The sequence below is a fragment of the Antedon mediterranea genome, chromosome 3 (genome assembly GCF_964355755.1).
Source record: "Antedon mediterranea chromosome 3, ecAntMedi1.1, whole genome shotgun sequence".
Taxonomy (NCBI): Eukaryota; Metazoa; Echinodermata; class Crinoidea; order Comatulida; family Antedonidae; genus Antedon; species Antedon mediterranea.
In genome coordinates, this window is record NC_092672.1 from 2,754,993 (window position 1) to 2,769,206 (window position 14,214).

The following is a 14,214-nucleotide window of genomic DNA, read 5'->3' on the forward strand; positions in this document are numbered from 1 at the left end:
AATCAAAAACACTCCTTGTATTAGAATTATTAGGTTGGCATTTTGACTGAACTTTAAAAAATAACATTTTAATTTACTTCTGGTTTAATTGATTAGGAGGAGATGGATAGATTTTTGAATGTTTTTATTAATTTGTTTTTTAATGGGTTTGCTACTAAAGCTCTGTCCACACTGGAGAGCAAGAAGTGTGATGAATTGTAAAGCTCTGTATTTACACTTTATGTGACATTATGATGTCATATCTCTAACATATTTGGGCATATCACACTTGTTTATATTTAGACTAAAAAAATGAAGTGATTTTGGGTGACAAAGGGTGGACCTCGCGAAACTAGTGCTACCCCTCCCACTGGACCTGCCCCTGATCACATGATTATGACATCATGGTCTCTGCAGGTTTATTTTTGACATACTGTAGACATCACACAATACTAAGAAAAGATAACATTTAAAAAAACTTTATTATTAATTTTGTCCTCAAGAAAAAGTTATTTTACTTGAGTCATTGGAACAACGTTCATAATAATTAACATTACTATCAATATCAACAATAATTACATAAAAATATTCCAAAAACTTAACAATAATATACAAAATAATAATATTTAATAAGTATACACAGATGGAATATAACCGTACAGAACATATTACTTTAAAATGACAATTGTTATTTATTAATAATTATACTGCAAAGTAGATTATTAATATATTATTAAATGATTTAATTTTTGTTTTCTTATAATAACCATTATATAATACTATAGGCATTCATACACAACTATCACATAATGTAATCACTGTATACACATTCACATTCACTACAAATGAAATCTATCAAGATATAAGTTCTAGACCTATTTAGGCTAGGCCTAGGCCTACAGAGTTTTCAGCTAGTATACTATAGTATAGTTGCAGCTGTTTTGACTACGCGTATGATGTAGACACGCGCGCGACAAGGTAGATGAATATGGATGAATTTGATGATCGCGACCAAAATATATAACTAAAACAAAATTTATTTCTTTAAAAACCACAATTATAATAACAAATTATTACTAAACAGTTTTTATAACATATCAATTAATTACATGCCATTTTTAGATTTACAGATACAATTCTATTTTTTAATTACAATATTGACACTTGTATACTGCGACTTTTACAAATGCGCTCTTTATATCAATTGGGATGTAGTGTACATTTACATACTGTAGTTATTGGCGGATGATGATCGTGAATTTAATAACAGAAAGGTATCTTTCTCTTCAAACACACTTCGGTCAAGTAATTAATTTTTTCACCTGATAGATTGCAATCCCTCATGTTAAGCCACTCCAGCTTAGGACACATAATGAGTAATGAAGACATTGAATTAACATCAAGGTTGTGAAGGTTATTACCAGAGATAAAGAGATAACGTAGTGCTAATTGAACTTGTTTGAGAGAACATTCTGTACCCAAGTGATTGATGACGTCACCTGATAGATTGCAATCCCTCATGTCAAGCACCCTCAGCTTAGGACACATAATGAGACACAGTGAATTAACATCAATGTTGTGAAGGTTATTACCAGAGATATCGAGATAACGTAATGCTAATTGAACTTGTTTGAGAGAACATTCTGTAACGAAGTGTTTGAATGCATCAGCGTCTTTTAATAGATTCTCAATAATCATGTATTCGTCATATTCAGCTATGGCTAAAATGTGTGCAATTACTTTTCCCTTGCACTCCCCTGCTATCCTACTACTACTAAAATGCGCGATTTCTTCATCAAAATCCTTCATGCAATAAAGTTGCATAATCAGACGGTTGAAATGTCCATCACACTGTTCACCTGGACTTATGTGTTTAATAAAAAATCCTATGGAGGTAGCTATATCGGCCGAAGGATTCTTTATTTCTAAATCTTGAATGTGATAATTCAAAGCATTTACCACAGCATCTTTATGGTTTTTTTTAACAAACTTTAAATTACTCGGCAGAGAGCGATATGTTGACAAACTATTTGTAACCCAGTGCTTTAAAAAAGCATTAGCGTTAGCACCAAGGAAACCAATTGCAAACTCTCTTGCTTTGTTTAAATACTCACTTTCTCTTATCACCTGCCATTCAGTATCATCCAATGGTGTAAGTATTCGTCTTACATCTTCTGTGAATTCATTCTCGATACCATCACTTTCACATAATTTGCTCAAGTACAGTCCTACTAATGACTCAACTATCAACTTGTGAGGAGGCATGAAAACACTTTCAAAGTTAGATTTTAAAATCGGTGCTTCTTCATAAACAAATCCAAGTTTTACGGCCATGTCAATCATATCTCTTGTAGAATGTGTATCATTCAAATCTTTCATGTTTATTGAAAGTTGATTCTCTTTTAATTTTTTATACATACATTTTCCTAACAAAATCATAGCATGTATATATTTTGCTGGAGTGTGTTCAAATTTAGAAATTTTGGCAAATTGTTTTTGTTTGTTAAACTGATTTAAAATACTACGGAATAGTTGTTTAAAAAGATCAGAACTGTCACTAGGAAGACTTTCATTATCCTCCCATAGAATACAAATTGAAAGAAGTAACATCGGGTTTTTGCACATCAAATAGGCTTCTTCATGTTTTCTCCCAGCCAAATAACTGTGAATATCCAACTCTTCTTTAAGCGACTCTCCCAATTCTGGTTTTCCAAAATACTTAAAATGATTGACAATATACTTACCTATACTATCTTTGTTAAACCCCTTAACCCTTACATGTACGTTGCACGATTTTATGAAATAATTGATGTTTTCTGATCGGGACGTAAGCACTACAGTACTTTTTTTAAAGCTATTCCCGCTGAAAATTCTGGTTATGGTTTGATTATTAAATCTTAATTCATCTAATCCATCTAGTAGCAAAACAATTTTGCCTTCATGTATCTTTATAAATTTCTTAATTAACCGTGGATCATTTGGGAGATCTGTTTCTAAATTAAAATCTTCCATATCCAGTTGCTTTACAATTAGGTCAAATATGTTATCACCTTCTTCTAAATCTCGTATACTTAAAAAAAATACAATTTTACCTTCAAATGCTTTAATTGATTGACATGGAGTGGCCCAGTTGAATGATAAATGTCTTAATATGGTAGTTTTACCAATACCTCCCTCGCCCTCTATAAGAGCTTTACATCCAGGTTTAGAACTGATAACATCAATCACTTCTTCTAATGTTGTTGGTTTGCTGGTTTCTTTATTGTTTTCACTTTCCGTTAGTAATTCCATATCGGTAAACATATGTGAAATGTCAACTTTGTATATATCATTCATTGTTGCAGGTGTAAATGTACTGGCCTGTTTGCACTTTTCCGTTTGTATTTTAATCAGATATGTTTGTATCTTTTCTAAAAACAAAGAAAGTTATTCAATAGAATATTATACTTAATCATATTCTATTAAGCATTTTATATATTATTATTATTATTCTTGATATAAATTCATCTTAATTACCGTATTTATTTATATTTTGTTTATTTTAGTAGGCCTAAGTTGGTAACAATCATAGTGGTTAGGTTGTTCTTTTTACAGGCCTAGATAATGTCCATCCTGAAATATTTTATAAAAAATTGCTATAATATTAATTTATTATAGCAATTTTAAACTATTTACTTAATAGCAGACTCTGTGGTATAGATATTTGTATCGTGCTTTTTGTAAATTATTAAGGTTTTAGAGGGCGACAAACACATTTTCTTTACTATCAGAAACAGAAAACTGTAATTCATAAAGAGGGCAGCAAACCGAAAAATAAATTTATCACAAATCAATACTGAAGATGTACGTTCAGGCCGGTAGACCACGATATTTCAGATTTAAATCAAACTAACTCGGTCAAAAAACGATATATGTATGTAAGTTTCATATTTAGTTGTTAATTTCTTAATTTTCGTTGCAATAAAAGAGTCAACCTTTTTCTGCGTTTCTTGTCCTTTGTTACTAGTAGTCGACACATCCACTGTTTAATAAATAAATAAATAACTGTCTTAATAATTATTATCAAACCGACCTTATTACTTTACAATTATTCTACCGCATAATAAACTTCTTTATAGGAGAAAACTTTTAGAGTTTACAGTTATTAACTAACCTGTTTCTGCTTTTTGCGTTCCTTGTTCTTTGTTACTAGTGTTCGGCACATTTACTGTTTAATGATAAATTAATAGATAAATAGTTTAGTTAATTAAAAATAATTATAAATTTCATAATATATAAATACAATTCTAATCTAAAGAAATACAGTTTTCATTGCAGAAATATTCCAATTTAAGTAGTCAATATATATTGCAATTAAGGTCTTTTTTTACCAAAAAAAAAATCCTTTTTAGTAACCACTTGTATATAGAGGGCGACAAACACAAGTTGAAATCAATCAGAAGAAGAAAACTTCAATCTCTGTACTGACATGATCGGAAATGACGTCAAACTGGTTTTTTTATAAACCAAAAGAGACAATAGGCCTAACCAAAGTAAAACAAGACTAAATATTCAACAAAATCCGAGATTAGATACATTTTACAGAGAGCATAAATTCAGAAACCTTCCACCCATTGAATTGTAATATTATTTGTTAATCAGTGTAACTCACCAGTTTCTGATTTAACTTCTTTTTGTGTTTCTTCGTTAGACCTACCACTGGTCGGTGGCACTTCCTCTGTTAATAAAAATAACAGGAGAAATCTGAATTTACAATAATTTTAGGGATTCATTTAAGCATAAATAATATCTAATTAAGATATAAAAAAACCTAAACCATTCGAATTAAATTCAAATAATGGCCAAACGAGTTTTGTTACATATCAAACAAATCAATGGTGATGTGATTGATTGTTGTTTTCCTCGTAAATATTTGTAGTATGCCCTGCTCAACCTACCAGTTGATTTTAGAGTCAAAGTTTTCTAGATTTATAATAATCCTTCTTTTCACAAATTTGTTGAATTAGATTAGGAATGATGAATGGAATGTATTTGTGGTTGATTTGGCTTCAGTAATATCATTTCTATATTATATTTTTTCAATAATTGAAAACATGCCTCTGGATATCAATTAATCAATCAATTTATTTGGAAAAATTGCACCTTTACATCGGTGGCACACACAGTAAGTGGTGCATCCATATTAAACACAATTAACATAAAATGACGGATACTTAAGCTAATTTACAAAGTTAAAAAATTAAAAAAAAAAAATTAAAAATTAGTACTATATACTGTGGCAATATTTGTCTGACATGAGTTAATACATCATTTTAGTTAAATATAGAGATATTGGTTCCATGTGTGTTAAGGAACCTCCATCTTTTATCGGTTTTCTCAATCGTCATATTCATTTATTTACAATAAGGTAAGTATAAAAAATGATGATAACGTTGTATCTTAATGAGTAGTTATTAAGCTATCGTCTAATAAAGGTTTTAATAACACTACCAAATATTGACTGGGAAACAATCACAATTATACAATATGTCGTGTGTTACTTGTTTGGTTCACACTAAGGTAATGCAATAATGTAGACCCAACGCAAGCGAATAGACCAATGATAAGCGACAGTTCGAATAATGCATCGCTTGTGATTGGTCAATTCACGACGTTGCTTAATATTTAATGTATATCTCTAGGACTCGTAACAGTACGGTAACTAATCTGTTTCTGATTTAACTTCTTTTCGTGTTCCTTCATTACTACTGGTCATCGGCACTTCCACTTTATAAATATATAATTAACAGAAAACAATCTAAATTAATATTAGGAGCGCAATTCAGCATAGAATTAATTTATATATAAATACTATTTCCATTATAATTATACACATTACTAACAAAATGAAATCATTTTGTTAGTGTACGTCTATACATATTGGTAACAAAATTAACAATTTTCTGACTTCATATCTGTTCTCATTCTCTTGTTACTACTATGCACTTTCTCTTATAAATAAAAACAAATCTAATGACTTTTACCTAGTGAATGAAATGATTATTTCTAGATATTGTTTATTTTCAAAATAATACGTTTGTGAATGTTATTCAAATTGAATTGTATTATGTTATGGTTAATGTATATACTGTAAATACAATACCTGATTCTGACTCAGATCCGTTCGTCTGCCTCTTCTTCCTTCCTGTCATTTTGGATCCGCCGCTGTTATCCTCTGCTTGTATTCCTTGTTCGTTGTTAGGCCTACAGCTGGTGGTTGGCAATTCTTCTGTTTAAAATAACAAACTGAATTTACAATATTATCTATCTTGTGAACAACCAATGATTAGAGTATCAATCCAGCTAATATACAACATTACGTATTAATTAGGTTTTTATAGAGGGTGACAAATAAAATATGCTCAACAGAAGGCAGTAAAATAAAAAAAAAATAAAAAATCTGTAATAGATGTTTAGTCAGCGATCTTTCAGATTAAATACAAAACCGTATATCAAATTTATTCGACTAAACGCCTCCCTTTGAATACACGCCTCTCTCAAATAAACGCCCTATTAAAACATCGTTTTGTATGTAGGCTTACAAAGTAGAATTTATTGACTTTCATGATCTCTACAATTTAGCAAACATATTAATTATATTGATGCAATTGTTAATTTTGTTACAATAACGGATTTTGTTTGATAATTAGTTCCTGTTACATACCTTGTGTCAGGCATTTCATCGTTGATGCCAGTCCAATTTTGTTAAGAATGTTAATAAACTCTTCTTTTTTTTCTTCACAAAGTATTTGTCTTTGTTCCAAGTCTATAATCATACTCCAAGAGTCTTCATAATTCTTTAAAGGATTGTTGAAGAGTGCATCAATTTTCTTAACAGCAGCCTTTCTTAGTTCGTTTCCAAAATCTGCAATCCAGTGTCGATATGGGGTGAAATTTATAATTTGTATTTCTTGAACTTCAAAGATAGATTGTTGGAAAACTTTGATAGCTCCAAACGTTTGTGTTACTTTTATCGTTTCATAAAGTAACTCCAGATTGCCTGGGCTTAAACGTCCTGTTTTCCTCAATGCATTCAGTAGATCTATCGTTGTGTTGGCTTTGTCTATGTCTGCTACTGAAATTAAATCGTGGTATAAAACCTTCAGCTGTCTGACCAGGTTGTTTTTATCATACCATTCTGAAAAGTTCACCAAGTCCACATTAAAATCTATTTCTAAAAAAATAAAAAGTGGGAAAAAGAAAAGATTAGAAAAAACATTTTAAAATTGTTTTCGATGCAATACAAAAACACCATTTTTTGTTTATTACCTGTTGCCATTTTGTCAATTCAGTTTTCTATCTTTATTTCTGAAAAACAGAATTGCTGTATTTAAGATAAATGCTGTGCATCCGTTTTTCAAATTGAAGACCTTCTTTAAACAAGAAATATTTCTTACAAAAAAACGCTGCTCGCTTATTGACTTATTCACTTTGGTTCATTTTATTGCTAAGGTCAAGTCGGGGGTCACTTCATCACGCCTAGATACATGGACTGTTTTAATAATAATTCATTGATTTATCTGACACCAAATTACAGTATTATATAATATCATGGGACTCATAAATACCAGAAATGCTTTGGGATTTGTCATTCAACCGTTAGACTCTTTTCCCAGACGTTTTTGGGTCTAGCAGGTGGGACCTATAAATTATGGTGGAGTTTACATTTTCGCAAAAATGTCAGTCCCTCAGTACTAAAACTGCTGCTGCTTTATATCGGATTACGTCATCTCTTGTGACGTAGCGGGCTAAAGCAGCAGCGTGAAAAATGTTTAAAATTAAACAATAGGCCTAATGTAAATAAATAATTTTGTTTGACAGATCCAGTAAAGAATTTACTCACATTCTTTAGCTTTCGCCATCTTGGCTGATGGCTTGATCACAAGTGATCCGGTCCACTGCTACTTCCTGGAAATCTGATGTTATTGTTTCTATATGACGTCATACTTTTTCGTAGCAATGATGTGTATACGTGATATGATATATTGCTGAACGTTTCCTCTTGTTTATTTCTTGAGATCCCCTTAATAGGAGTGTCCCCTGAATATAGGTGCCTAAAGGAGGTGAATACTTAATTTTAACTACTGTAAATACAGAACGTCTATTAAGAGGACACCCACTTCATTAGATCTAGTTAATAATAATAATTCAAACCTAAAACTATTTCAAAAGATGACAGAGGAGAAAAGACCACGGTCACCTGGATTACCACGTGACACGATGTTGGAATCGTAAAAGGACAGTTTATCACAATTAAAATGTTTGTTCTGTTCTCGTGTTGTTTGTGGCGAAATTAGCAAAACAATTAATATATCTTTCTTTCTTTCTTTCTTCTATCTTTCTTTCTGAAAAAATGATGTAAATTCAACATAGCTGATAAAATATGGCGATTAGCACATTTTACATTGGTGGTATGGACAAAGGTTATTCATGTGCATGGCCTGATGTCTCAATAAAGTTATACGTAACGTAACGTACGATGAGAGTAAATAAAGAATTACAAAATACGCCATGAGAACGGAGGCCAGACACAACATTGAATTGGTGGCTCGTATATGAGTGGCAATAAGCATTATAGTGATCAATTTTAGCTTTTTTCCCCCAACAATGGACATTTTAAGATGAGTAAATTACAATTGCATATTTGGTCTATATATATTTCCATCCAAGGAAAACGAAACTCTTCGCACACAAGAAAACAAATGTAGCACGAGTAAGTATTGCACTCACTACAGCGCACCATGTTTGATGAGTTGATTTGTTACAATACACATGAGCTATCAATATGTGTTGTACTATATAGTGTACTAAAGCATAGACTGAGAGATAGGGACATATACAACACTGTAGCTGTACTATGCTTGCACAGCCACTAAAATGCTGAGCTCAGTCTGAAATGGTAATTATTATAGGGAGTCTAAAAATTACAATTATATTTAGAAGAAATTAAGTTGACAGAGGTCCCAACTTAGAAAAATGAAAGTCAGAGGCGTGGCCAAACCAACAATAGACGATCCTTGAATCAGGGCCTTGCTTTAATTCAGAATCACCAAAATATGATCTTTGTTATCACCCGTCGGCGGATCCATGGTTTAATTAAAAAACAGACTATTTTACAATAAATTAAATTGCGAACTTACATTTTTAGCTTTAAAAGTGAATTTGACTGGAAGATCTCATAACTTGTAATAACAGGAATACATAACGATAGGCCAACAGTCAATATTTGTGACGATTTCATACCAGTTACTGTACCACTCCTTTTAACGGGTCAACTTTAATATGTGTATTCATATCACATATTGACGTTGGCCATGACGTCACAAAAGCTTTTCACGGTTTATGCATTTCTTTCCTTATAATGCACAATACACGATTACGAAAGTCTGTAGATATTTTATTAAAAAATCCACACAAGTTATTTATAGAAAAGACACAGAATCATTTGAAATAATTTATATATTTAAAATAAAGTTGTATATACCCACATAATAATAAACACATTTGATTAAACCCTTGTTTAAGACTTAAATGCACTTTTTTCAACTTTAAATTTACCTAAATTTGAGATAGCATTTAACATACGAACGTTTCAGTACTGTAATCGAAAGAGCGACAAACTGAATAGCCACAACTAAAATACAATAACGTCTACACCCCGACGACGACGACGAGGATAAAAAGAGCGCGACACACTGAATAGCCACAACTAAAATACAATAACGTCTACACCCCGACAACGACGACGAGGATAAAAATAGCGCGAAACACAATAGCCACAACTAAAATACAATAACGTCTACACCCCGACGACGACGACGAGGATACAAATTAATAGGCTACTACAATAGTAGTTTCTCCTTGGTATATATTGTGTCAGTCAGTACGCACCTAGGAGACTGATGATCAAATCTGTCATCAAAATGACAGGTACAGTGTATTAAACAATTTGTAGCCAACTCCCAGAGTGATCATTTTTACAACATTTTGAAGTATAGTAAAGTGTAAGGTGTGATAAATTCACAGATAGGTTATTCGATCGCCAGGATTGTTTTAGATGGTCACGTGTGCACATAATGTTAAGTTGTCTATTGCAGCGTCAATCGTACCTGCATCCTTACATTGGATATCAGCATGAGTGGTAAGCCAATAGTCACTATTATGGTGTGAAGTTATCGAGCTGTGCATTCCTATTGGCCCGGTACCGTGAGTTTAAACGCCATATTTTGTGTCGAAACAATCGACCATCTAAGAGCATTATTGCACTGTTGAATTTAATGTTATACGTTGTGAATATAACATCAACGGTTGGGGATATCAAAGCTTTGTTATACGTTACGAATGACAATACTCTATGTATATACATGGATTAAAGAATAGAAGGATATGCATCAACGTGAGATCAAGGGTTCCTTGACTCTCGCCGACAGACCGCGGACCGCCCACAATGTTATCAGTTTAATTAACCGCATGGTAACAACGAAACGGTCGCGTGCCTATTATATTGTTTACTGCACATGTGCAACGACATTTAACCTTGTTGGCTACGCTTCTTTCGCACGTTCTTTGGTGGCATGATGTTTTAGCGCTAGCAACAATGGCGACGAACAATTTATACGACGACGAATTTAGTTATAACCTTTCTGATGAGGAATTGTAGATGCTATAATTGTAATTAGTATAGGTTTCTGCCGCGATTGATCTACGCTAATGTTTTTATGACCTGTAGTAGCCCTACATCTGAGACAATAGGCCTAACTATTTGTTGTCTCATCCTCCTACATGTAAAATTACAAAATCAGCAAGGATACTAGGCCTAGGCTTTCTAGGCTTACTAGTAAACCATATGATTTGCCGACATTGATACTGCCTAGGTAGACAACGTGTAATCATGATCTATATACTCACCGTTGTCTTACTTCTTGTGTGAATAATAATACGTACTTCGTTTGTTCGTGATTAAGTTTGCCCTGCGTGTACTTTTCAAAAGGACCGCTAGGTAACGAATCGCAACTATACATAGCCAGCCAATCCCGGATCAGGGATCGCTGTTTTCATTCAATTAGACCCGGTGATTGGATGTGATGTGGATGACATAACCACTAGCCAATCACCAGGCACTACAATTTAAATATAATCACATCGATAATTAAGGAGATTTATGAAGAAACCACTGCTTAGCCATTTATTAAAACCACGATTGTTGCATGGGTGAACACCGGCCACGCTAACAACATACATGGTCAAATGCATAATTTAATATTCTATAGATTAACGCAATTTTTAATGACAGAAGATGGCAGGCAAATAATGATAATTTAAATATAAAAATTGCATATTTTATTAATATTACCAACTACTTAAAATTACCAGTCGTAAGAAAGTGAACTTTTCGTAGTCCGATTGTGATGAAACTAAAACAGAATTATTCAGCAATATATTTTTGTTGTCAATTAATCATCGACGCAGACATGTCAATAGAACATTCAGACTGCGCATACGATTTCTACATGGTTACGTTTTGGTCTAAAAAAATGTAACAGTTGATTCGCAGCGTTTTACAGAGGGCCGCGGTTAGAGACACGGGGTTCAATGAACGTGTTTGTTTGATTGGCAGCAGTGCTTTAGTATAGGCAAGCGCGTTGTAAAATCGTTTGATGTCACCGTCGATGCATATCCTTCTATTCTTTAATCCATGGTATATACAAAGGATATCAAGTAACAGCCTCTGATTGGATGCTGACTTGCACAAGATGTCACTTGTTATGCAAATTAGCATAGTAGAATAATAGTTACTGGAACAGGATATAGGTATTTTAACCTGTACAGTATACTAGTCGTACAGAATATGGGCTATGAGGGTATAATTGTTGTACACCTTAGCTAAAGGAACAACTAAGGATATTTCAGTTGTGCACTTAAAAAACACCCAGTACGACGTGAGGACATATCGACACTAAGCACTGTATAATAATGTACTATAAGAGTGATGCGTGCTATTTAATCATTTTGTTAGGCTTTGTGAACATGTATAATTGTGTTAGATCATTTTAGATTTGTAATATTACCGATATAATTATTTACTAGAAAATGTTTATTGTATATTCATTATGTTAGGCCTACTATAATTTTGGTCGTCGTCGAGGAAGAGGAGACTGATGATATAGGGACAGCCACGTGACAATTCATAGGGATATACACGTGACAATTCATAGGGATAGCCACGTGACAATATTTATAGGGTCATGTTATACGTTACGAATGACAATACTCTATGTATATGCAAAGGATATCAAAGTTTTATTTGAGAGGCGTTTATTCAAATAAATACCATCCTAATAATTAATACATTATTTAATTTAAACATCTTTTGAAACTAACTTCAGTGACAGAGTGGGCCGTTTCGGCTCAAGAAAGAAGACATTACAGCTTGCAACATGGGCAGACATCTCGGTCCTAACGGGACACAGATAGCCTACAGTTATTCCTGCCAGCTTACTCAATATATAAAACTCGGCATCGGGATTTCACTCGATTTTAAACAAAATGTCTTATCATCAAATCTCCCTATGTAATTTTATAATACTATTCCCCACAATATATTCCGATTCTTTATGGCGTATATTTAATTTGATCTTTATTAATTTGCAGTATAATTTTTATTTTTTAATTATTCTACTACATCCGGGATCTGCTTAAATCACCAAAATACGATATTTGTTATCACCCATCGGCGGATCCATGGTTTAATTACAAAAAAGACTATTTTACAACTCTCAACATTATTCCCTTCCTATACCATCAAACGTACAACATAAACTATAAATACTTTTAGGTTTGACAATTATAAATCTAAATTGCAAACTTACATTGTTGGCTTTAAAAGTGAATTTGACAGGAAGATATCATAACTTGTAATAACAGGAATACATAATGATAGGCTTACAGTCAATCTTTGTGACGGTTTCATAGCAGTACTGTACCACTCCTTTTTACGGGTCAAATTTAATATGTGTATTCATATCACATATTGACGTTGGCCATGACGTCACAAAAGCTTTTTACGGTTTATGCCTTTTCTTCCTTTATAATGCACAATACACGATTACGAAAGTCTGTAGATATTTTATTAAAAAATCCACACAAGTTATTTATACTTATAGAAAAGACACAGAATCATTTGAAATAATTTAATTTATATATTAAAAAAACCCCGTAGAAGTTGTATATACCCACATAATTATAAACACATTTGATTAACCCTTGTTTAAGACTTATCTTAAAAATGCACTTACAGTTTTTTTCATCTTTAAATATTTACTTACATTTGAGATTTACGAACGTTTCAGTATACTGTAATCGAAAGAGCGACACACAATAGCCACTAACTAACCTCTCACATCCCGACGACGACGAGGATACAAATTAATATGCTATACTACAATAGTAGTTTCTCTATGGTATATATTGGTGTCAGTCAGTACGCCCCTAGGGCTGATGATCAATCTGTCATCAAAATGACAGGTACAGTGTATTAAACAATTTGTAGCAAATTTCCAAATTGATCATTTTTACAACATGTTGAAGTTCAGTAAAGTGTAAGGTGTGATAAATTCACAGATAGGTTATTCGATCGCCAGGATTTTTTTAGAAAGTTACGTGTGCACATAATGTTAAGTTGTCTATTGCAGCGTCAATTGTACCTGCATCCTTACATTGGATATCAGCATGTGGTAAGCCAATAGTCACTATGGTGTGGAATGTATCGAGCTGTGCATTCCTATTGGCCCGATGCGTTTAAACGCCATATTTTGTGTCGAAACAATCGACCATCTAAGAGCATTATTGCACTGTTGAATTTAATGTTATACGTTGTGAATATAACATCAACGGTTGGGGATATCAAAGCTTTGTTATACGTTACGAATGGCAATACTCTATGTATATGCAAAGGATATCAAGTGACAGCCTCTGATTGGATGCTGACTTGCACAAGATGTCACTTGTTATGCAAATTAGCATAGTAGAATAGTTATTGGAACAGGATATAGGTATTTTTTGTACTAGTCGTACAGAATATGGGCTATGAGGGTATAATTATTGTACACCTCAGCTAAAGGATATTTTAGTTGTGCACTCAAAAAACACCCACGTGAGGACATATCGACATTAAGCACTGTATAATACTGTACTATA

At 32.7% G+C, this 14,214-nt stretch overlaps 1 protein-coding gene across 4 annotated transcripts; it reads right to left on the reverse strand.

Moving 5' to 3' along the window:
* Nucleotides 1–510: 510 nt before the first annotated feature.
* LOC140044510 (uncharacterized) lies at nt 511–13,039 on the reverse strand. 4 transcript variants are annotated; one of them, XM_072089044.1, is made up of 10 exons: nt 12,888–13,039; nt 9,159–9,404; nt 7,862–8,072; nt 7,288–7,326; nt 6,683–7,192; nt 6,122–6,247; nt 4,631–4,696; nt 4,133–4,186; nt 3,150–3,389; nt 511–2,984 (listed from the first exon to the last, which is right to left on the reverse strand). In XM_072089044.1, exons 4-10 carry the CDS (start codon nt 7,295–7,297, stop codon nt 1,240–1,242), a joined length of 2,751 nt encoding a protein of 916 aa, XP_071945145.1. In that variant the 5' UTR covers nt 7,298–7,326; nt 7,862–8,072; nt 9,159–9,404; nt 12,888–13,039; the 3' UTR covers nt 511–1,239. The 4 variants fall into 4 exon arrangements, with proteins under 4 accessions (XP_071945145.1, XP_071945144.1, XP_071945142.1 ...); XM_072089043.1 differs by adding an exon at nt 8,219–8,363 and having other exon boundaries at nt 511–3,389; XM_072089041.1 differs by having other exon boundaries at nt 511–3,389.
* Between the last annotated feature and the right edge of the window lie 1,175 nt (nt 13,040–14,214).

What these genes read in the sequence shown, in the direction of transcription:
- LOC140044510 (XM_072089041.1), bottom strand. An exon ending in GATGAAATGCCTGACACAAG is followed by an intron (nt 6,248 to 6,682) that starts GTATGTAACAGG and finishes TATTTTAAACAG; the next exon opens with AAGAATTGCCAACCACCAGC. An exon ending in AGAAGTTAAATCAGAAACTG is followed by an intron (nt 4,187 to 4,630) that starts GTGAGTTACACT and finishes ATCATTAAACAG; the next exon opens with TAAATGTGCCGAACACTAGT.